The sequence below is a fragment of the Haliaeetus albicilla genome, chromosome 26 (assembly GCF_947461875.1).
Source record: "Haliaeetus albicilla chromosome 26, bHalAlb1.1, whole genome shotgun sequence".
In the NCBI taxonomy this organism is placed as follows: Eukaryota; Metazoa; Chordata; class Aves; order Accipitriformes; family Accipitridae; genus Haliaeetus; species Haliaeetus albicilla.
The window spans coordinates 7,093,192-7,117,624 of record NC_091508.1 but is presented as its reverse complement, the minus strand read 5'-3'; the positions used below and the strand labels follow the sequence as shown (position 1 = coordinate 7,117,624).

The 24,433-nt window shown below is 44.7% G+C and overlaps 1 protein-coding gene across 1 annotated transcript in view; it reads right to left on the bottom strand.

Moving 5' to 3' along the window:
• Window positions 1–13,726: 13,726 nt before the first annotated feature.
• The window catches only part of PKP1 (plakophilin 1), a 43,664-nt gene continuing 32,957 nt past the window's right edge, over window positions 13,727–24,433 (bottom strand). Inside the window, exons 9-14 of the mRNA XM_009922421.2 lie at window positions 24,224–24,400; window positions 22,018–22,171; window positions 21,327–21,513; window positions 16,414–16,498; window positions 15,012–15,112; window positions 13,727–13,949 (exon numbers count right to left, since the gene is read on the bottom strand). Coding sequence (XP_009920723.1) covers window positions 15,041–15,112; window positions 16,414–16,498; window positions 21,327–21,513; window positions 22,018–22,171; window positions 24,224–24,400 — 675 coding nt within the window. The 3' untranslated portion in view covers window positions 13,727–13,949; window positions 15,012–15,040. The remainder of the gene's footprint in view (window positions 13,950–15,011; window positions 15,113–16,413; window positions 16,499–21,326; window positions 21,514–22,017; window positions 22,172–24,223; window positions 24,401–24,433) is intronic.

The following is a 24,433-nucleotide window of genomic DNA, read 5'->3' as shown; positions in this document are numbered from 1 at the left end:
AGGAAGCCACATGGTTGGTTTTGGGGCATTCCTGTCGAGGTGTTGCTCTTTTGAAGTTGGTGGGGCTTCTCCGGGGCTGGGTCCATCTGCACCGCTCACACCCCTGGAATGTGGCTGGGGATTGGTGTGACCAGTCAGGCCAGTAAACAGACCTTCCTCCAAAATGAGTTTTTACTGAAATCTGCAAAGAGCTGTTGCAAGTGGATTGACTCACATGGTTTCTCAGCTCTTAGTCATGAGCTTCTTCTCTGGACAGTTAATTAGTTTGTTCTTGTGGAGCCCTTTGAAGATGCAAAGCAGGCTGGGAAAGTGAAGTGTTATTAGCTCATTATCTGCAATCTTTTTTTTGTGACAGAGCAATGAAGTCCAGGCTCAGCCTAAGATGCTTAACAGCCCTAAAAAACGAATTGTCCACACACCCAGTTCTGTCCTTGTTTCAGTACAGCTCTTTGCCAAAGCTCAGTGCCTCTTTAGACTAAAGCTCCTTAACACGAGCCAGGCAGAATAGGATGGCTTAGCATCGCTACACAGGTAATTGGCAGTGACGCTAAGACTTAGCCTTACCCTGACAGAATGCTTGAAAGTTTGGAATTTGGACCAATAATTCCAATCTCCTTCCTACTAGCTTTCACTTGGATGAGAAAGGGGAGAATGAAGCCAGTGGATTTTTTTATAATTTATACTCTGATGTGGGTGTATTAGGGGTCAAGTTCTCAAGATCTGGGAACCTGAAATCTCTACAGAGAGGAGTAAAATTAAATAGCCCAGAAGGTTATGAATGAGATGAATTAGCATCTGTCTGTGCAAAGCAGCTCATGTGTGTCTGGTTATGTTCAAAGAAGTAATATTAAAAGTACTATTTTTGTGTCTGCAAAGGACATGCTGGCCAGACAGCTGACATGCCCTGTGGAGTATAGTGGATATAACAGCTCCATCTACATAGCTGGTCACTAGTTGTGCATCTGGCAATTTGAGGATCTTGCCAGAGGCATTTCAAAAGCTGTGTGTGCCGTGATGTGGCCTGCTGCAAGGAAATGTGCCTTCATAATTGGGTGCTTGAACTCTTTTGGCCCCATGGCCCCATTGAAATGGCCTCACGTGCAAAACTGAGCCTCTTATTGAATTCAAGACCATCCCTGAGCATAAATATCCATCTGTTTCTTAGGGAAAGATTGCACGTGGGCTGCCCTGATCGCTCTGCAGACCTCCAGCCTGAGTCTCCAGCTTGACCTGAACATACTCCAGCAATACCACAAGCTCTAAGTCTGTGGGAAAAGGCCAGGCTGAGCAATGAGCCTCATCCCTTGGGCACATGCATGTGCCTGCACACACACACACACACACACACACATATGAGAGAAGATCTTCCATGACACAAACGTAAATTAAACACATAACTGCTTTTACTGGGCGCTCACTTCCTAACTTCAGGTTTCACCTGATAGCATCTCCCCTTGCAGAGCAGCCAGGCTTCCAGCACTCACCTTTGCAAAAGTCCATGAGATGAGTCTTGTTTCCTTGTGTTGCTGGACACAAATGATGAATTCATGATATCCCTGTTTGGGGAATAAAGATGTCTCATTTTCATTGCCTTTGCAGGCTACTGGCACGTTATACAATTTCCAACCCTCATTTCACTGTTGGGTCAGACCACCACCAGAAAAGGCAAGGCTGGACAATCAGATGAAACTTTCTTTGCCACCCAGCCTTTCTTTGCATTGCATTATGTCCAACCAGATACAGTGAAAGCAGCCACAAATTGCAAAGGAAATCCAGTTAGAAGGGTTTCCATCCAAGGATGAACAAAATGAACCAAGCTATGAACATGAGTCATAGGGCCCAGCTATTTACAGTGAAGTCTTCTTAATCCTAACCATAAAGATGTACTACCCTCCAGCACATGGGCGGTGCTGGGCAGGTCAAGCTTTTCTCTGCAACCTTTTGCTTGGAAATAAAGGAAAGCAAACATCCTAGATAGCTTAATGACTCCAGGAGATGGGTTTTTCAGAGAATTGGTGATGGCAAGACAAGAATTAGGAACATTCTAATGGTGGGTCCCCCATGGGTACAGCACAAGGTTGCAGGAGCATTGCAAAGCTTCTGCCTGGTTTCACCCTCCTTGATGGCCTGACACTAATTTCACATTCATGTCAGAAAGACATAAGAAATGTGTTGTTCACGGCCCTGTTCTGCCAGGCTAAAGCTGGTCTGACATCCTAGAAAGAAGATTGTCCCTTTGCAATATAGTATTACAGTGGGTGTTTCTGTGTATGTGCACTCACAAAAGATAAAGGGTGAGGTTCGGGCTACCTAGCTATGTCTGAGCATCACTTATCTTAATCTGTACTTCCTTACTCAGCAGTGAAAATAGAAAATTATTAATTTGCCCCCCCGTTCCACCTCTGTCTGATGATGGGGTGAACCACATGCTGGGCAGACTATACCTCTCCACTAGCTATGAAGGGAACCCAGAGCAACTATCTTAGACTTCAGTGTCTAATTTTAAGCTGCCCAGGTGAGGGTGGATTGATCCTAAGAGATTTCTTCTAACAGGGAATGAGCAATAAAGGACAGGGTGGTAGGGAAAGTTTTTTAGATGTGGTTATTTAGCTCAGTTTATGGAGAGCTGGTGTTTGGCAGCTTAAAAAAAAAAAAATGCAAGCAAGCTGTCCTGCAAACCCTGCAAAGCTGTGCAACTGAGAAGGCAGGTAGTTGTGGGCATATGGTAGCTGCCCATAGCTAGAGGGGAGGGAGGCGATAGTAGATCTTTCACACTGTCGGCAGCCTGGCACAGGGTACCCCTCGCTGCACCACAACTGCTATCATGCTGGCAAATTTGTGCTGAACAAATTACACTTGGAGACCCCCAAAATGACTTTAAAAACATGTAAGCATCTGAATTCACTCATCGTTTTTGAAAATCCTATGGTCCTGTTAAAGCATTTCAGGTTTGTACCTTGGAACAGAGGATGATGCAAAATCACCACTGGCTTTGGACAGTCCTTCCCTGGCAAGTGAAATTTAAGGCCCTGAATGTACAGTCTGGTTTTAGTTGGTGCCAAGGTCTGTCTGAAGCCAATAGCCTGGTTACTCTGCAGTATGCTGAAAGCAAGAGTCTGGATTCCGACATGAAGGCTCAGATTTTGGGCTCTCTCCCAGGGACACAGCACGAGCTCTGCGCTGGAGGCAGATTCCTGATCAGTGATGTACATCCTGGGTGCTGAGCCCTTTGAGCAGCCAGTGGATATCTGGGGATATCTCAGAGCACCTTAGATTAGGTAAGGAGTTTTGTGCCAGGATTTCTGAGATGGAAGAGGCACAGAAAAATCCCCAGGACTTTTGATCTGCTGTGCCTGTAGGGTGGTGTTAAGCATCAAAGCAGGGACCACATGTTCATGGCCTGGGACCCTCTCAAAAGCCCACAGAACAGACACCCAAGGGCCAAAATATGCACCTGTAAATGAGATAAACTCACTGCTAGCTGGGCCTAAGATGTTGAAGGAGAAAGTGGGGAGGTAAACATCCCACCCAGGATGGAGCCTTAGAGACTGTCGTGGTGTCAGCGTTGGTGTCTCTGCTTGTATGGAGCTCCTCTGTGGTCCCAAAGGAGAATGACACAGTGGTGACAACAGTTTGGGCAGGGGATCCTCATGTTCCTGGTCATTCTGGGAAGGAGAAGCAGCCCAGTGGCATGTCCATAAGCATGGATAGAAAGAGCCACAGTGCTCTCAAACAGGGATTGCCCCTGCAGCATCTTGCTAAATAAAACCTGAAGACACCAGGTATTTTGGCCTGGTTCCTCCTCAGGATTTGGCCTCAGGTTGTACCACACTGGTGCTCCCGTGGTGAGCACTCCAGCTTTGCACTGGAGGGCATGGAGGTGCTGCTCTTGAACCACTCCCAGGAAGGCTGCGTTCCCCTTTGGATAGTTTATGGAAGGTGCCTGCAGCTCTGCTGCTGCTGGATCATGCTCACAACCCTGTCTTTAGCACAGCCACGGGGCTGCATGACATTGCACATGTCCCCCCACCATGACTTACTCCTGTCCTCCCAGCTCAAGATGGAGGTGAAAATGGCCCATCCCTCTACCAAACACCAGGAGACGTGTGGACCAAAGCCCCAGACTTGGTTTATGGGGATTGCCCAGCCCATTCATGCTGGCACTTCCCCCTGCAGGGATGTGGTCCATGGCAGGAGGGTGGTGGCAAGGACACAGCTTAGAGGAGAGTCATTGAGAAGATATTCCCACATACCATGGTCTTGGCTCTTTCAGCACTGGGCTCTGTTTGACCCTTCCCAGGGCAAAGCTGAGCAGTTAGCTACCTGCCCATGAGTAATTGTGACTGCTCATCCCATTCCCTTCTTGCCTGCCGGAGACCTGCCAGTCACTGTCAGTCTTTCCCTGGTACGCTTCGATCGCTGGAGGAAAAGCTCCTCCATCCATTCTTGTTATCCCACTGGCTGCTACGCTGGCTAATTTGGCACACGGCTTCATCCCTGTTTTAACTGCAGGCTGCAGCGCCTGGGAGTGGGGATGAGTTGCCGGGGGCCCCCGTGGGTACGAACCACCCTCTTGTGCTCTGCCTTTTTTTGGGTGCCTCTCCACGGGCTCTGCTTCCTCCTGTTCAAAGCAAGGTGGGGCTCTGACTCACCTGCATCTGGGTCTCGCCACGCGGCAGGACTTGCCGTGGCTCCACTGACTTTCCCACGGTGGCTGAGCCCTGCAGTGGTGTTGCTTCTTCACCCAGGAGCTTGTGGCAGGCAGGCTCCATGGGCAGAAAGGCAATGGGTGTGGATTTTGCTCTGTGTACCAAGGAATCATGGCTTTGAATAGCATAAACACTCGCCTGAGCCATCTCCTCCTTCTCCCCTTTCTCCTGGTTCTTTAACCCTCTGCTTCTCCACATCCTGCAGGAAATAATCTCTACATTGCTTCTGGGTTACCCTCAGAAAAAAAAAATATTGGGGAAAGGCACAGCCAGTTTCTCATTGCACAGACAAAAATGAGGGAAGCCATTTAGGAGATGTGCTGCTGCCTGGGAAATCCAGAGTCTTGCTGTGATCCCGCCAATAGCCCCGCTGTGATACTAAACCAGCACCTTTCCCCCTCCTGGCTGTTTCTCCTCCCCTCAAAGGAAACAAGAATCAGTTTTCATCATGGGTAAAACGTGCTAAAGAAAAGCTCAGGGTGGGACTCAAAGGCACTCAGTCAATATCCATTTTTTTTTCTTTACCTTTTTTGAGTGTTTCTTTCAGCACTGCTGATGTGAGACTGATTTTTCCTGTTCTGCCAGGAGAGATTCTTGTTGATTGAAGCAGGAGTTGCCTGTACTGTGAGATAAAGAGGCTTGCTGGGGAAAGAATAGAAAACATAAGGAAGAAAGCAATAAGATGCACAAAGCAAATCTCTGCTACACTTCATTGTACAGCACCCAGTCTAGGTCATCTGTCAGACTGAAACTTGGCCTCAGGACCCAAAAGCAGTTACAGCTATTGCCTGAGCTCAAATCTGTTAGGTAAGATCCTGCAGTGCACTTGTAAGGCTTTTTGCGGAGAGAAGTGCCAGGGAAAGGAGGGAGGAACTCCAATTCTCTGGGAAAGTATTTGGGTTTTACAGTTCCAGGAACTTCCAATACCTTTATCACTTTTGAAAATATCTACCTGCTTTTTTTCCCATTGTGTTGCCTTGGGAAGCCGGGCACGCCTGTACAATGAGGGGGTTATTCACTGCTGCACAGGCTGGGGGTATTTTAACTGCTTTGCCTCTCATTTGCAGAAATGCAGACAGCTTCACTGGCAGAAGGTCAAGGGAGAAACCAGGATCAGGAAGGTATCCTGCAAGCTCTGTGCATGGGTATGACTGTGTCGAGCTCTGGAGACACTGCAGCAGCAGTGGTCAGATCTGGTCATCTCTCAGCTTTGGGACATCCGAGATCTCATCCAAGACCTGGAATATTGACCAAAGTGTTAATCAGGGCCAGATCTGCTACCTAAAAATTACTGCCAGCAATTCCACCATCCCAATGCAATCCCCTCGTACCCTACGAAGATTCCTGCAATGCTCTTCCTTGTGCTGAGACGCTTTCTTGCTCATCATCAGCTGTTGGGCTGAGGAGGCTGGGAGGACCAAGGATCTCATTTCTGCCACCAAGTGCATTGCCTTCAGCACAGAATGAGTGCACAGGAGGGTGGTAGCAGGGAGGTAATAACTCTTTCGTCAAAGCCTTTCCTGCATGAGCTTATCAAGTTGCAGAGGGCTGTAATGGGAGCTGGAGCTAGAAAAGCATTGTTGGGGCTCAGTTGGATGGAAGATGCTCAGTGTAAGCATCCAAGAGTGGATGCCACATCCTGAAAAACTGCATACAGAGTTTCCTTAATCAGGGAAATGTTGCTCTAGATGTCATTAATCCACCCACCCTGATGGAGAAGATGCTATAAAGGCTCAGGTAGAGCTGCAACATTTTCCTGCATCCCAGCAGCACAAAGGAGAGACCTCCTGGTGTTAGATGAAAGAAAAGGACATGGCCCTGTGTTTGGGATGCTTCATGGGAATCCCTCAAAAGGCTTTTCTGAGACAAAGGCAAGCCTAGAAAACACCAAGAAAGGGGCCAAGTACAATCTTAGATAGGTAACAACTTCTGTGCTCAGCAAGATTAAATCTGCAAGGACACATAACTGTGGGAAAGATACAAATGAGGGTTATACGATAGAGGAGCACAAAGTCATGCATGTTACAGGGAAGGTAGCTAGGGAATGAGTCACTGTGACTCACACGGGACTTGTGCTTTCTCCTGACCCTGGCCCCCGGCTCCTGCGGTGGAGATGCCCTGGGGTGTGGGTGCACGAGCACTGTGGGGGCTATGGGCTGTGGGTGCTATGCATATGCTGAAGCTCTTCCGCATATGCCTTGCTTTTATGGGGCAGGGCTTTCTGGTATGGGCTGCCACGTGTCCTCCAGCAGTGTGCCATGTGGGACCATGGCACTCCTAAGGCATCTGACTGTGGGGTCGGGATGCCACAGCAGTGCCTCTGCTTGGAGTGATCTCACCCAGTGTGTGGGAAACTGAGATAGAGGAACTTTGTTGAGCGAGTATGTCCCAGCAGGAGATGTTGGTATTGTGGGGTCGTTGGTGCTGTTGCGGTGTGTGGCTTGGGCTTGGTGTTTCCGAGGCATGCCCTGCGCAGTGCAATGTGGTCTCTGTGCCATGAAATTGGGAACTGCTCTTGGCTGGGAAGTGATGATCCTCTGGGGTGTGGCCTGGGGAAGTCGAGTATTTCTGGGCATGCCTGGGATCTGTGGGGAAGGTATCCCATGGGCCTGAAAATGGAGACTGGGGTCTGCTCTGAAAGCATCATGGGCAGTGATTAAAGGACTCAAAAGTTGCACTGTGGGACGGGAGAGGGAGGCTATACTGGGGGCTACTTTGCTGGTGGGATAAGGCTTTTCTGGTGGAGTCCCATGCATTATTTGAGATCCCATGAGCTGTAGGTTTCCAAGAACTTAGTCCTCGCTCTATTTTGGAGGAGGAGTGCTCTGTGGGTACTCTGCATATTGCAGCATCCATTTTCTTCCCTTGAATCCTGCTGCAATACCAACGCATTTGAGCTAAATCAATGCATCCATGACTGTCTTCCCCCACAGAATTCTCTGGTCTCTGACCTAGGCTCTAGAGGGGATGCATTTTTCATTGTATCTGAATCACACGAGGAGCACCTTGGTTGTCTTTTTCTTGCAAACTGCCCTGTGGTCTTTGTGTGTGTCTACAGACTGCACTGTCCAAAAATGGGCTTTTCTTATGTCTTCATACCTAGGATACAGATCCCAAAATAAAAAGACATACTAGTTTCTTGCTATTCATTTTACATCCTGCAGATGGATAGAGGGAGATCCAAGCACGTAGTCGTGTATTGGCTTCATTGCTGAGCAACTCTTAATTTCCAAATTGGAGGCATGTGCTGAGAGCCACAATGACATGTCCTGCCCTTCTTCAGTGTCCAGAGAACCTGCTCAAGAATATAGAGGTAGGACTCATCTGCATTACTTTTAGACACTCTGCATCTATGCTAGACTCTGTAAAAGACAACTTGCTCTTCTAGCCTATAATTTATATGACCTTTCTTAGATGTGCTTTCAGATGTGATTTGTGCCTGAAGAAGCTGCAGAATGGACATCACCAGTATGAATGTGATATCAACATTTAATCCTTCCAAGGAGTTCTGGATGCACTAGTCCTTAATGGACTTTTATAAGACAATTACTTAGGTACTACATTCAAAACCAATTGCAAATATGCCTGCTGCACTGTGGCCAAGAACCAGCTTAAGTAAGGAATGACAATGGCTGCCAATGCAATTTAAGTTTTGAAGTACTGCTGTATAAGTTCCACCCAAAACTGGTTAAGACATTTGGGTTTGGGTGCTTTGCCTTTGTGCTTAATCCTTTAGTGCTTGCCCACCTTTCAAAAATCTCAGCAGAGCAGCAGAGGGTGCTCCTGGAAAGGAGCTCTGAGTAATGTGGCGTGGGGTGACGTCTGTCTCTTTTCCCATGCATGGATTCACAGGCTGTGGCAAGCCTGTCTGATAGGCTGTGAATCCTCTTTTCATACGATAGTTCTCAGTGGTAAGGATTATTCCTCAGCCTTGCCTTGAGTAAATGAACTAAACACACCTTGTACCTGAGATCACATTCCCCTTTGCCAGGTTTGTTCTTTGAAGAACTGTCTTCTGAAGGAGATCAAGAGGATGCTGCTTCCTTATTTCTTTTGTAAGGCTGCCGCCAGTGTTTATACACTACAGTGTTGCCCAGTACTGGAAGTACAGTCTTTTGTGCATCCTGCATTTCAGCTATCCCGGTGTAGACTGGGCTTAAGTTACTGCAGGATGTGACGCAGAGGCCAAATTCTTAGATGCTGTCGACAGCAATTTCATGGAGCAGGCTGGGAAGTCCCCAAAGCAGATGTAGCCTTAAATTTGGTCCCGATTAGCATGAAAAGTCTGGCCTCAAATCTTACATTTATAGAGCTGCCCCATACCATCAACATCTGGATCAACAAAAGCCTAAATATCCACAACTGTGTACTCATCGTCCAAAAGGGGAACTTAAAGGATGGTGCTTCTTAGGGAAAATAAAAGGGAGAATTAAACTTTACAGACAATGTGGACTGTGCTATCATATTGAAGCACAATCCCAGTACATCCCACCAGTTAAGAAAGCCTTGAGGAAGGGCAGAAGGGAGCTGGCCTGGTTAAGCAGTAGGAGAGGGAGGTTATCAGAAGGTGTCTTTCAAATAGCTGAAGACAAAAATAGGAAAGACTTCATAACCTCTGTCAGGTTAAACATAAACCATATTAAATATGCCAAAAAGGGAGTTGAAGGAACAACTAGCTGAAGTCAGAAGAATAAGCCATAAGTAGTAAGAGCATCTTCAAATATATGAGGGCCTGTCATGGAGACTGGAGGACCAATAAGTAATAAGGGTGAAAGGAGTACTCAGAAAGGAGAAGAGCAGGAAAGATTGTGTATTTACTTTTTCTAATTTGTGATGCCTGTGAGAAATGGGGAAGATTTCTACGACATCCTATACCTGATACAGGGAAACCAACATCATTGCATATCTGAGGACCGAAGGTCATGCCTGTATATAAAGTTTTGGGGAACTATAGACCAACAAGGTAAGGGTGATAAATGACAGACAAACATCAGCATAGAGGAATGTTAAGTGATACACATGGGGTGAAATAATCTTATTTTCACATGTAAATGATGGGCTTGGAGATGACCATGACCAACTTTATGATGTACAGCCCATCCCAGTGACAGCTCAACACACAACAGAGCTGCAGAAAACAAGGTGAATGTCAGGAATTGTTAGGGAAGGAGAAGAGAACAGAAAGGTGGCTGTGATGTCTTTACATAAACTCATGGCTTACTCACCCTTTGCATACTGCATGCTGTTCTGGTCTCCTCATCTCAGAAAGGAAATAGTTTAATTGGGAAAGGTTCAGAGAAGGTCACTGCATGTGACAAGCTAATGGGTCTGCCTGAGGAACTGGTCTGTGTCCTGGGACTTTCCAGACTGGACCAAAGAGAAACTTGTCACACTTTTTAAATGTAAGACCTAGAAAGCTTCAAACACAGCTCATATGAGCCAGGTTCAGAAGAAACTAAGGTGTGGGGTTTTTCCCCACAACAAGCTTTGAAACCATACAGCAGTGACACAAATGATGCTATTGATAATTAAATTTTTCATGGATTGAAGTGGTGACTGTAAAAACTCATGGGAGAGAAACTCACTGAGGCTTGCCAAGGATGTAATGGTGGAGGAAACGGGATTTACAGCTTCGTTACTCATATCGGCATAAGGCAGGGTAGTCCAGACTGATCACTGCTGCAGGGTAACAGGCTTTTATGAACATTTCAAACAGATGCTTTATTCTTTCCTAACACTGGCAAGACAACCAAAATAAAACCATCAAAAATGAGAAGCTTGAAGAAATTTCAGCAATTTTTATTGATTTCAGCTTTTCCAGTGAAGCAAATACATACAGTACAGCCAAAACAAAACTCTGATACATTATTCTCACATACCTATATCTTACAGAATACACTGTATAGCTATGGACTGGTAGGCTAAGTTGGTCTCAAACTGGTGTGGGGTCAGAGAGGAATAAAACTGCCTACTGCCTTCTACTTGTCCATGAGGCTTCTGAAATGCTGGGGTGGGTTGGATTGTACATACACAAAACAAACAAAGCATTTATGAGAAAATAGACCAAAAAAAGCTCTGCTAAGTCCAGGACAAACAAGTATGGTATTTATTTACATGGTTGTGTGTCCTGTGCACAAATCAGGCCCCAACTGCTCTTACTTCTGCTGCCAGCAGAGCTAACGGTGCTGCTAGTTATGGTCCTTCCCTCCTCAGTAATTCTCCATCACTATGACCCAGGGCATGTGCTACGTGCTGTAGACCTGCCCTCATCCCTATCATTGGGGGTATGGCCTACCTTGGCTCTTAAATAAGCAAGAAACAGGAAACAAGCTCATTGAAGAAGATGTCACAGTTAAAAACATGCCTTTAAGAAACAATACCTCCCTAGAATGAAAAAAAAATATTTGTTGGAGATGAAAACAGCATCCATTTATGATAGAGGAAACCTCACTGAGTTCCTGAAACTGCTGGTTATGAGCAATGCCAGTTACCCTGATAAGTCTGATTTTCCTTTCTCTTCTCACAATTGGGCATCAGTATCACTTCAGTGACTTGGGTGGAGTCTGTAGTCCAGATTTTAAAAAGAGAGACTGGGAGGAAAATAGAGTTGAGTACCAGAGAATTTCCTGGGGAAGAAATAGCTGCAAAATAGCCCTGGGATGGCAGAGTGGTTACAATTCACACAGCCTGCTGCTTTCTTGAGTTAGCTATTTTTTGAGGTATGAAAGCAGTAACATACAGCATCATAAAAAAAATTAGATTGGAAGGAACCTCTCTGGTCTGCCCAGCTCAAAGCAGGGATAACGTCAAAGCTAGATGAGATTTCTCAGGGCTGTGCCCAGTCATGTTTTGAAAATCTCTGAGGATGGAGACAGATTTTATTTCTATCTCTTTATTAGCTTTGGAAAAAAACAACTTTGCTGTACTTAATAAAATTTGTGTGAATGATGTATCTGTCTCATTGGGTCTAACACTTAATAACAAAATCTCCAGTACTTGTAAATTTAATTGTGAGATGATGATCATATAGCTACAGCTCTTTGTGCCTCATACAGCCATTCAGCAAACTGCATTACCAGTGAAAGCAGCAGCAGTGTTTTAAAATAAAGCCTAAATAACAGTCAATTAGAATGAATTTCCTCAATATTCCATCATTACATTTTGTAGTTAGGTTTCCCCAATTAATTTTACGGAGAAAAACATTAGCTCCCAGGACTTCTGTCGAACATGTAATTACAGGAACAAATCCGAATGCAAAATTGCACACAACATACTTTTACACCAAAACTGTAACAATCCTGCCTGTGGATGCTGCAACCATTTTGGACATCTGTAGTCTTGAGTCCTGCTGAAAACATTTTGAACTGTGCATCTGAGAATATACATCCAGCTAGGGAAGAGTTGGCAGGTATGGCAAGGGCATGCCCAAGGGCTGGGGCTCCTTTGCTGCTGTTTAAATGCTCCTGAAACTGTCCTACCGGATTCGCCTGGTTCTAGCTCTCCACTTCAAAGGTGCTTTGTTTCTCTCTCATTTGGCTGAGAGCTCGGCACAGAAAGCTCTGGACTGAACGTGGGTGAAGGCAAGCAAATAGTTGCTGCTCATTAAAGTGCACAAGATTAAGCCACCCTTTGTAGTCCAAGAGAAAAACCAGCTGGAAAATGATCTCCCTCTGTGGACATGTGCTCCCTACGGTCTAAATGGGGGACAAACAAGCGGACCGCATTTCTTAGCTCTAGAGCTGTGTCAGAGCAAATCTGGACTTCATGGACGGTTCTTTAGCGGGCACAAATCACCCCATTTCTGTGAAGTGAATGGGGACATGCTAATTTCCGCCAATTTAGGAGTCTAACGCTTGCAAAAAAATGAGAGTGTTTTTCCCTTTCCAGGCTCATAATTCATCCTTCCCAAGCACCTCCTGCATCCCTGATATTTGCAAAATGGGATCCTGTGCCCCTCTGCTGTTTGACGAAGCAATAACCACGTGTGTGGGACAGCCAGCAAATGCATCCTCAGCTGGTCCTTTCCCTGTGGATCTGAGCTGCAGCCCCTCTCGGGACAGGTAGAGGATATTTTTCTTCTGGAGAGAGGAAGATCAGCCTCTTTCATCACATGGTTCCTGTCATAAGAATTGGGTTGCCCTGAAATGAGCTCAGCAGTCCTCTATCACAGCCTTAGCATCACAGGGTGATTCATGTAATTAAAGATCACAAGAAATAAAATATTTCCAAACCTGACTTCACACAAGTGCTTACATTCCTTTGCATATTAATACTATTTCTTTACATTGATCAGTAAAACCATTATGTGATTAAAAAGACCACATCCCTCACTTTTTTCAGTCCTGTGTGGCGGTCAGTGATCCCACGGGAAAAACACTTTGCCTGTCTCCAGCTCAGCTTCTCAAATGCCACATTTGTCCAGGTACAGTCACGAGATTGAGTTGTTCTGGCGCTCAAAATGGTTCGGGACCCAGTAATATTCATGGTCTGCAGATGTGTTGCAATTGTCCCCTCACATACAGCTTCTGAGAAGGGTTACTGAGACCCGGGAGAGAGTTTGCAGACGTCAATTTGCTTCTTGAGATAAAGAGTTCACGTGACAGGAAAGAAAATACTAATAACTAGAAGAGCTCATTGGAGAAAAATTCATAAGCAGAAAAGAAGCTTGTGTTTATAAATGTTAGGAATAACCAGCCTTTGTAAAGAAGAGTATTGTTGTGTGTATCTGTCTATAATGGCCATATCCAATGGGGGACCTAAAATTGGCCATTTTTATACTTGTGGGTAAAAATAGGTTGTGACATGTTTTTAGTGTGGCAGTATTTGGTGCATGGATCTGGTGGAATTGGAAAAAACTCTGCAAGGGGGTTAAACTGCACAACTCACACCGACTTTCGGTGGACGACAGGGGACTAAGCCTGGAGGGAGATCCTACTCACCATGTGTGCGCATGTATGTTGCCTGCATGCACACATACACAGCGACACGTACATAGTTACACAGACACACTCTTTGCAAAAAAAAAAAAAAAATTATTGACATCAAGAAAGTATAACCTCAATAGAAGTCCCTTCTCCCCCTAAAAAGAAGAAAATGCTTAAAAATATCAGTATCATCCACATGAAATCCATATGTTTAGTTTGCTTTACAGTTGAGTTAAACTCAGAAACACTCTACATCTTTAACATCCTAAGTAAATGTGAAAGGGTTGTCTTCCTGGACATGAACCAATTCCAAATTCTGAAATGGAGAAAAACAAACAAAACCCAAAAGCCCAGGTAATTAGAGCATTCAAGAAATCTTTTCATTACATTCAAAACCAATTTTAAATCTTTTTCTTGTCTTGTACCCAGTTTCTGTACTCCCCATAGCTTTTCACCCTAGACTTCCATGCTCCTCTGAGTCTCAGTGGAAACACCCCAACAGAGCAAGAAGTGAAACCCACACCTGGGCAGAGGAAAGCAATGGGCTTTTGCACCATTTTGTCTTACCTGAGGACTGTGCTTAGTTTGATCGCAAAGAGCGTGTTGGGGAAGAGAGCAAATAATTAATTTTGGATAATCTCAATCCCCATCATAGAGACATCAGATATTTGAAAAGTGCTTAAAGCTTTTCCCTTCAGTGGGAATTATGAACCAGAAGTACCTTACAGATTCAATCCTCATTTCACACTGAAGAAAAAACCATAATGATGCCCTGAAAAGTCTGCCCACGATTTCTCTAACCTGGTTTCTCTACTGGGATTTTTCAGATGACAGCATGTAGTTCCAAATTTTGATGTGAGGCTTACAGGCAGATTATTAAGTGCTCAAAAAGTCCCTAGGGGTGATGGTTAATGCCATAGCATGTGCTGGAATTAATTGCATGTTACTGACACTATCTGGATAACATTATTCAAAATTCAGGAATGAAAGTACTGTCAGAGAGATTCCTGTGAAAAGCCCCACCTGAGAGGATTTGGCAAAATGCAATTAGTCAGTTATTGCTTGGCAAAGTAAGTAAGGAAGACACATGAGGCATAGTTAAGTCCAACAGATTTGTCCTATGGCATCTGTGCTGAGCATGTCTAAAATACACAGCTGTGTAGTGTGGGCAACATCTGCACTAAACCCAGGAACTGCACAATTTATGACCTTTCATCGAAACAAACACTTTGCAGTTTGGGCTGATAAGATTTGGGATTAAAATCTCACAAACCCACTTTAGGGGAGATTAAAAACAGCAAAGACCTCATAGGGTTCACGCTCCACTCATTTGCCCCCGAAACCACCCCTTCCCCATGCATGAGGGCCCCATTCTCACCTGCAGCCTGAACGCATGTGGAGAGGCTCCTAAAATCTGGAGGAGAGGGTCCTGAATGTTGTTCCAGCTAAAGATCCCATCATGTTCTTATCAAATCCTTGCTGAAAAAGCAGATGTATATGAAGTGCAGTGAGTGCATACCAATTTCAAAACTGATAGCTATCTATTGCTGGGAGAGAGAGCCTCCTGCCCCACTTCAACAGCTATCCTCCACTTAAAAAGTGTGCTTCATTCTCAGACAACCTCCTCTGTCCTCCCTCTGTGTGCCTTCAATACGTCACCCTTATTGATGGACTTCATCTTCTTTGAATTGTTTTCCGTCCACCAGGAACTGGATTTCTCCAGCTTCACTGGAGGAAACCTTTACTTAATCCTTCACTGAATAATTATTTCATCTTATTCCTCATCCTGGAAAAAACAGCAAAGATATATGCATGATGCATATATCCTTGCGGACTCCCATCCTTCTTGTCTGATGTGTACCTATGCAATGAACATCTGTGTGAACACAGGAGTGACTCAGTCACATCAAAATGAGTTGGCACAGGCTCCTGAGCAGAGCCTGGCACAAAGCTACACAAGCTCCTATGGAGAAAGTCCCTAACCGTTAATATAAGAACGGTATTTAGGTACTCTCTACCTTCCTGCCCCCAGGGTACTCCCCTTTGTGGATGTTACTCCTTCTCTTTAATTTGGCCCTTTACTCTCTGCAGGTGCTGCTGCTGTTGAGTTGGAAAAACCCAGCTTGTTCAAAGAAAGCCACTGGGAGCTGGAAGCTGGCTCAGTGCCCCGTCTGGCTCTGTACTTTCACAGTTTCTGTTGCAGGGAGAAAACAAATCCTAAATACTCCTCTTCTTGGTTTAAAAGATTACCCTGACTGTAGGGGTGATGTAACCACAGGGTAGGATTATGGACACAGAAGAAAATGGCGGGAAAGAGAGAAGGAATCTTGCCAGGGACCTGTTGGGACACGCTGGATCCTACACGATGGACTGCAATTGAAGGGAATCTCCCAAGCTAGTGCAAAACGTCCAGGTCTGTTCTCAGCACAGAGCAATGCCATGCACACAGGACAGCGTCGACTCCAGGAGCATCGTGGAAGAGCCCACCTAAGCTAGCATCCTCCCCAGGGTGCAAGCTGCCTGACACAGACACGCTGCTGTTCACTTGGTCCCTAAAGTCAGTCCCAGCAGCTGCAGTTGTGACTTGCTGCCTCTTGCTTGGATCTTAGGCGGGTGCCCGTGTGCTGAGAGCATCGTGGTCCTCCCAGTGCCCCGGGCTCCTCCCAGCCACTGCCCGTACTCGCTGCTGAATCACGGCCTTTGCAAACTCACCGTCTTCAGCGAGTGAGTCAAGACCAGGGTTGTTCTTGTCAGCCGAAAAGCAGAAGCGTTTTCCTTACCTGCTTGAGCACACTCTGGAGCTCCCTGTTCGACCAAAGATCTGTCAGGAGGAGGCGAGCAGCTTCGGCTGCTTTTGGACAGGAGCTGGGAAGATGAAAGCAATCCTGGTGAATTATGGCAGGCCACAGAGCAGCAACCCACATGCATTACCGACAGCCTTTAAATAAGCCCATCTCCATCTGGGAAGCTGGCTAGACTTGATGGAGGACTGTCAATAAAACCTTCCTTGCCCTCTCAGCAATGTTATGTGACAACAACCTCTGGGACCAGAACACGACAAATGAAAAGGAGGGGAGGATTTGAGTGGAAAAACGAGCATTAAACTGAGCTGAAGGAGTGTTTCTGGAGTGTGAAATTTGGGAGAGTGAAAGACAAGGGAAGTGGTGCCAATCCTTGCCTGGAGTCTGTAGGGACAGTGTGGGCGAATCTCTCAGGAGAGTAGCAGAGGAAAGGGTTCTGTGCTGCCTGGTGAGGATGAAGGAGATGGGAGCATTTGTAATAACAACATCTGCAACCATAAGTCCTTACTCAGCACAAGTTAATAGATACTTGCTCACGTAACAGCTCCGAAACCATGAGTCATAGCAGTACCTTTTATAATTTTGGAACATTTCATACAACAACCTAGATATAAACCTCCTTGCTGGTTCTTATCACTGCTCCTGATCTCCTGGACCTCGTCCTGTCTGTGGGAGACTCCTGACCTGGGTTCAGTGCAACAGCCCCAGCCTGTCTTGGCCAGGGTGATGGAGAGGTATGAGACCAGACTCAGGACCCTCCCTGTATGATACAGCTTCACAAAACATTGTGTCCTCAAAACAGTCCTCATCAGGCTACGAGAAATGGGACTGACAGTGGTCATCAAGAATCTGGGACCTGCGAGCACTGTACTCTGAATGTGAAAGGGCAGGAATGTAACTGCATTCAGTAAATTTAGGGGTATTTCTCTAACATAAAGAGCAGTTGTTACCAAAGAAATGAGCAAGTTTAACATGGTCCTAAATTCCAAAGGGATTGCGCAGCTTATACACATTGGTATTGTGTGAAGGAGTGGGAGAGCTGCAGACAATCAGAAATTCTTGAGCAAAGTTTTGGGACGGAAGAACTAGGTTTTATTGCAAAATCACTTCTCTGGTTATAAGCATCCTATGCCCTGTCACCAGAATGACGATGTTTAAAAAAATTTTGTGGCTGAAATGTTGTTCGTGGCTGCAAAGCCATTAAAAAACAATAAACCCCAAAGTATCTATGATTAGATGGTCAGTACATGTCCTGAACACTCTTTCAAGGATACATTGTTTCATGTTGTTTCTCTTTCTAAGCTAGAGTAATTTTCTTTTTTTTTTTATAATTTGCTTCTAATGATGCCAAATACATACTTTTTGCCATTATATCTTCAGAGCACACCTCGAAAGATTTTTTCTTTTCAAACCAAAGTTACCAGCATCTGGTATCTGAGCCATCTACAAATTCAGACAAAAGAATTTCTCCACTCTTAATTTGAAGGATTGATACTGATTCTGTTTCATAGAGCATCTACCGCTACTATTTACGTATAAAAAGATTAAACATGAAGTGATGGAGCTGTGACAACAATTTCATTATGTAAAGCAGCATATCCTAAACAAAAGTGCTGGGAATAGTGTGACTATAGCAGTGTATAACATGGAGCAGAATATCAAGGACAGATGATTTGGGGAAAAACTTTCTTAAAAACAAGTTGCCTGAAAATCAAATTTGATTTTAAGGACAGCCTGTTTTTTACAAATAGAATTACTTGTAAAAATTTGTTGAAAGACAGCAAGGAAGGTGTCCACTGGTGGCAGTGGCAGCAGTCATCCAAAAAACTATTGACTCAGTGAAACACAAACAAGAACCTGATCAGAAGGAGGTGGTGGGGCAGGGAGGTAAGCACGAGGGCAGCAAAAAAGACAAAGATTTTGTACATGCATATCCAATAATGGGGGAAGATAATGTTTCCTCAAAGGACAAAAATATCAAGAACCTTATGTATGTCAGAGGACATGCCAAGGAATTCCTGGAAGAAGGATTTCTTCAGGATGTCTTAAATTTATAAAATTGATATCAGGGTGCAATCTTTGGAAGAAATGGGAAATTGGATATGTGTGGATGAGAAGAACTCTCTTCCACAGAAAAGAATCAATGAAAGAAACTGCAGAATTAAATTGTACAATAGAAAAGGTGTGAAAAGTGAATGAACAAAGAGAAACTGAAACAAATCAGTGATAAAGGGATTGTGACATGAACTGCAAATCTGATGCTCTAAAGTACGGAAAGAGATTTTGGAGAAAAGCTTTTAGTGCAGCCAGTAGAATTACTGGGAAAAATTATAATTTTATTAGTGAAATACTGTCACTTGAAAATGAGCACTAGAATATTTTTCAGACAGTTGGAGAGCAAAGATGAAAAGGTCATCAGACATCACAATAAATTAGTAAGAGTAGCTTGATTTTTCAGAAACACCAACAAAAAGAGAAGGTAATATTCAATATTTTGGCAACTTGGATTAAACATAACAAAGAGTGAACGAACACCATCACCACTATGATGCCTGTGTCATAGATGAGGTAATATGCAGGAGATGGAGACAATTATTTAATTGGGATGCTCCAGGAAGGAGAAGAAACCACAGCTATCAGATAAACTGCTGAACCATTTATGCCTTTCACTCAGAATACAGCTACAAGAAACATCAAGAAAAAGAGATCTCAGCTTTAAGGAGTACTGGCTGGCATTTGAGAAGAACACAGGAAAGGAAAACTTCCATAACTTACTTGTCTGTAACCTGGAAGCTCTTACTAAAATTTGAATATAAAATTGTTTGAGCATGTTAAGCAAATGATTTACAGCTTCAAATGCAATGAGAGACCAGTTCAGAAATATAGGTAAAGATTTGTTGGGTGGCAGAAGAAACATATGCCAGGGAGGCACTATGCAGACACACCAACCAAACCAACACCAGTGCTGGAGGTGAAGGAGGCGTGTCCACAGGGAAACTGAGGCAGATTAACAGAGAAAACTCTGCAAAATACTAACAAGGTGCAACATGGCATGGTGTTCTCCATGGTGATTTGGTCACCACTGAGACCTCGTCTGTTCTCTATTTCTGCTGGCTGTGGTGCTGGGATGGAGGAGGTTGATAGCGTGGGACTCACCACATTCAGCATCAGTGTGGGGAGCATGGGGTCTGCATCCAACCTAGGTAACAGCCCCCAGTAGAGATGTTGGATCTAGTTATTACCATCAGGGAGTGGGTGAGGCTCTTTCTTATGTAGGACTAGACAAATCCAACCCTAAAATTTCTTGTTTATCTTCACAGGCTACGCAGGAAAGTGGGAAAAGTTAGATAACTTGTGAACTAGCAAGTGTCCGATTCACTAGAGGGGAGGTCTCTTTCACATGTGCTCCATGGGAACAGCCTGAAATGATATGGCTCGAATAAGTTAAGATTAGTCCTGGGTGTAAATTGTAATTTTTTCTAAAAAATGGAGAGCATAAAAACCTTTGGGGACAGAAATGATTAATGGAGGAAAAGGAACAATTCAGGTTTTGGACATTGTAAGAACTGGGGAGTTTCTCAGAAGGAATTTGTGATACAGACAGAAGGAACACACTGAACACATCCCCAGAGTTTAGTAACTCCTCACAGTTTAGTGAGTCATTGCAAACAAAGCTCATCACACAAAGCAGTCAAGACAATTAAGGTACACACAACCCCAGTTGTGCAACACTTTGCTGAAGTAGTAAATTAGCTGACAACTGGTCTGAGGGATCCAAAGAGGGACTATAGGCAGAAGTAAATACTATTCAAAACAATGAAGACTTAGAAGAGGGATGGGTTTCATGTTAATTGGGCTTGTTGTAGAAGTGGAAGCATATAAAAGCAGCAAACTGACGGATGTTCATTGGCTGAGATTCAACCTAAACAAGGAAGCCACTTCTAATGACTGAGTCCCTCTGCTGCCATGAAACAAGTGATGGATTGTAAGTGGTTTATCAAAGGATGATGGAAAAGGCATGCAAATGTCTTTTCACAACAGAAAACAATAGGTTATTTGTATAAGGTATTTTAAAACAAGGACACGATAGGAAAGATGAAAGTCTAGGAAGGAGAATACGTGGTCAAAGATCATGTAAATTTAACACCAGTTTGGCCAGAAATGAACATACAGGTGGGCAAAGGTTGACAAGCTTTTGCACAGGGCTGTAGGGAGTATGGATAACAAGCAGGACAGAATTACTACCACCAAAACTCAAACCAAGTCCTAAAAGAGAAAGTGGTAAAATACATTGAGATTGCTCAGTTCTAAAATATATGTGAGTAGACCAGGGGAGGTACATATATATATGTATCATCACAGCTGCATCTTTGCCACTTGAGGTGGATGTTTCAACAGAAAGATGAACAAATCTGAACGTTAAAGCTAAGCACAACCCCAATGTATCAGCAGTGCTTGAATCTCAGACCTCACCTTCATGATAAGGTTTGCAGGAAGCCGTGAGTGGGAAGCCCAGGTGCTAGGCAGTCAGGCTGCATACTAATATCTCCTGTTTTGAGGGCTGGGATTTTTAAAAGGGTTTAAGATGTTGGTGCTTCAGTTCTTTTTAGGATTTCTTAAAATTCAACCAGCAAATTTCCTGAGGCCCCTTTACAAACCCCACCCTGGATGGCTCATGCCTGTTTCCAAGAAACCAGTGCTGAGGATTTCTATCTATCAACATGCTTGATTTTTTTTGGCTCTCAATTTACAAGCACAGGAAAAGAATAATGCTTTACTATGGCTCTGAAGGGTGTGGAGAAGGCTCTGGGGTTAATCTGGCTTTGCACAGAGTATATGGGCTCAAAAACGTCTACGTATGACCCTCTCCGTGCCTTCTGCCCCAAACTCACCCATTTCGGCACAGGCTTACTACATTATTTAGCATGTTGCTTGTCAAGTAAGACTTTCCCAGGTGTGGGTTGGACATGATGAGGTTCCTCAGAGTGTAACAAGCTGATGTCATGATCTCGCCATAGCTGTTGGTATTTCCAGACTGGAATGACAGGAGACGTGATACATCTGGGAGCACCTGGTGAGCTAAAGAGGTGGAATGTTCCAATCAACATTTAAATAAAACCTAGCACAAGTGAATAATACTATTTGTGTTAGCACTATTCAATGCAAGAATGCAGTGTTATCTCTGGAAGGAGACACTAATAACGTTGGACAGTAGTGGCATAATAGTAATCACTTGATTTTCAGAGACAAAATAAGTGCTGCAGGCCTCTGGAAGGGCAACGATGTTGGTCACAGGTAGTCAAGTCCAACTCAGTTCCCAAAACACTATCATCCTTATGATCCTGCAGATTTGTCATTGTCTATAAAGCATACCACATGCTTGTAGAGACTTTGAAATAGGACACATTTTGTTAATTAAGCCTGCAGATATCACCTGCAACTGTCCTTTTGACCACAAGAAATGACACTGCTTTGCACCAATTTTGGAGTCCTATTATGGGGTTTACAAAGCAAGATGGGCAGATATTAGAGAGTTAGAAACTAGACATTGTTCTGGAATCCACTGTGGTGGAAATTACTTACCCATGGTTTTGTGGAGAACAGGATGCCGGGACATGTTGCTCAACAAAGAAGCCCCAGACCGGACAACTTCAGAGCTGTTGGACTGGAGGAGCCGTGCTATGCGAGGCAAACCTTTTTCCTTCAAACCAATCAATTGGCTCATTGCATTGGACATCTAGGAGACCGAACAGAGATGTCTCATGACTTCTATAGCCAGGAGGATACAACTGGAATGATGTATGGGGCCAGACAAACATGACTACACTATAAAATAAGCATCTGTATAATACCTTCTTCTGCTACCATAGTCCCACTTACTTTGTCATTTTCCCCTCTTCACAGACATTTGCAAAGTCAGCCTCTCATCTTCTGCGATACAACTGGTACTTCTGTCCTCTTTCTGGAGCCTGAGTGGGGACAGATGCTTACCCAACCGATATTCCCAAAAGCTGAAGTTTCACCCCCATGTCCATGTTTCCCTTGCCCATCTCAACACCCTTGCAGCTCTCTGCCATGCAAGTAATAGGCTGTGGTGGAATAGGAACAGCTAATGGATACCTTTAAAAAACAATCTGAAGACCAAAATTACTCTTCTTGGATCCTGATCTCATGTTTGCTTATGTAAATCTAGAAGATCTCAGGATGTAGCCAATACAGATGAGTGTTCATGGACATTGAAGCACATACCCTTAATAAATTGCCCTCTTATTGATAGAGTTTAAACTGAACTTCTCAGCTACTGCCCCACCAGAAAGGCTGCTGGAGATTGTCGCCATCAGTGTCCATCAACAGTGACATGAGAATGGAGAGAATGGGCTGGAAGACAACCCTCTTCCAGTGGGATGAGACCCAGTTTCCCTCCTATGCTCCAGGAGGCACATGTGCCATGTTACAGTTTCACACCAACAGGACTGGGATGTGTAAAGTGGAGTCTGAGAAGAGATTTGGAGCCATCCTCTATAAGCTAAAAGATTACAGTAAGCTTTGTAAGCTTGTCCTCTGCTTCCTTTTCCTTCAGGTGACAGCAAACCCAGCAACCCACCACAGCTCTAGCTCTGAGATGGAATAAGACCCTGGAAAGGAGAAGCCACTTCTGCACATCCAGGCAAATTCCAACCAGAAGGCTGAAATAAGTTACTTCAACACTGTCAGAGCTGGTTTTTGTTTGTTTTCTTCCCGCCTTCCCAAAAGACATTCTTGTGTAATGATGTTGACTACTGAAAGGCTTTTTATTTCCATGGAGCACATAGCTCCAGCCCCATTTCTCTGATCAGCTCTACCCATACTGTGACAGTCTCTCTCCACCTTGTTGTTAGTGGCACCGCTTAGTTAAACAGCCAAAAAAAAAGTTCCCAAAGTATTTCACATTGACAGACTCGTAACAAAAGCTCCCAGCAGATCAGAGCTGGCAGGTTAATGCTGTCCTAGCAGCAAAGGCTCCTTTCGTGAGTCACTCCGTGTTTCTGGGTGGAACGCTTTGCACACGTGACACGCCTCTCCTACGTATGAAATAATTATCTCTTTATCTCCCTAGCCATCTTATTTAAATTGGAATTGATGAAGTTTGACACAAACAGACAAGTTGAGGTTTGTCCACGTGAACGCAGCCTGCAAGGACATGCCCACAGTAGCAAAACTGGGCACAGCAGAGCTGCTGTCGTGACGTGTCCCTCACCATGCCCTAGCTCCCGCAATACCCACAGTGTCATGCAGCCCCTGTCACCTCCACACTGCCATACCTATGGGTTAGGACATCTGTCAGAGCTATTTTACAAGCAACTGTGATGTGAGGACAAGCCACAATCCACAGCACAATCCACCCTGTTATTAGAGCCACCTCCCACTTAAAAAAACACACACAGGTAGTGGTGCATGCACATCCTTTCTCTCTCCTTTAATGACATCTGTCAACATGTGCACATCTGGGCACATCCTCACTGGTGTCCTGGATGGCAGGTGCCAATACCAGTAGATGCTGGTAGTATGACCATCAGACTGGGGAAACCTGGAAACCCAGTGTAGGGATCTGGGATAGACCGTTGGGATACTGATTATAGCCCCCCATGAGACCCTATTTTTGGCATTAATAAATACCTCAGCTGGAGCATCCACTGTGGAAAGACTTGCAATAGTGCCCTGAAGTTTAAGGAGGACATTTTCCTTTCTGATTACTGTAAAGTGCTGACACGTTTGGCTGCGTGTATGCAGAAGAGAGAAGAGTGCTTACCAGCCCTCGGCTCGCAGTGAGGTTTTGCAGAGCTCCAGCACAAGCTTCCAGGGTGGCATCCTTCTTGCTCTGATCCATCAGGGACAGATAGGTGCGGATGGCATCGGAGTGGTAGAGCCAGCTGGGTCCTTTGGGTTTAAAATCCTCCTCGGGAAGGGGGACACCATACTCATCATTCTACAAAGAGGTAAGAAACTGGAAGCTCAGATC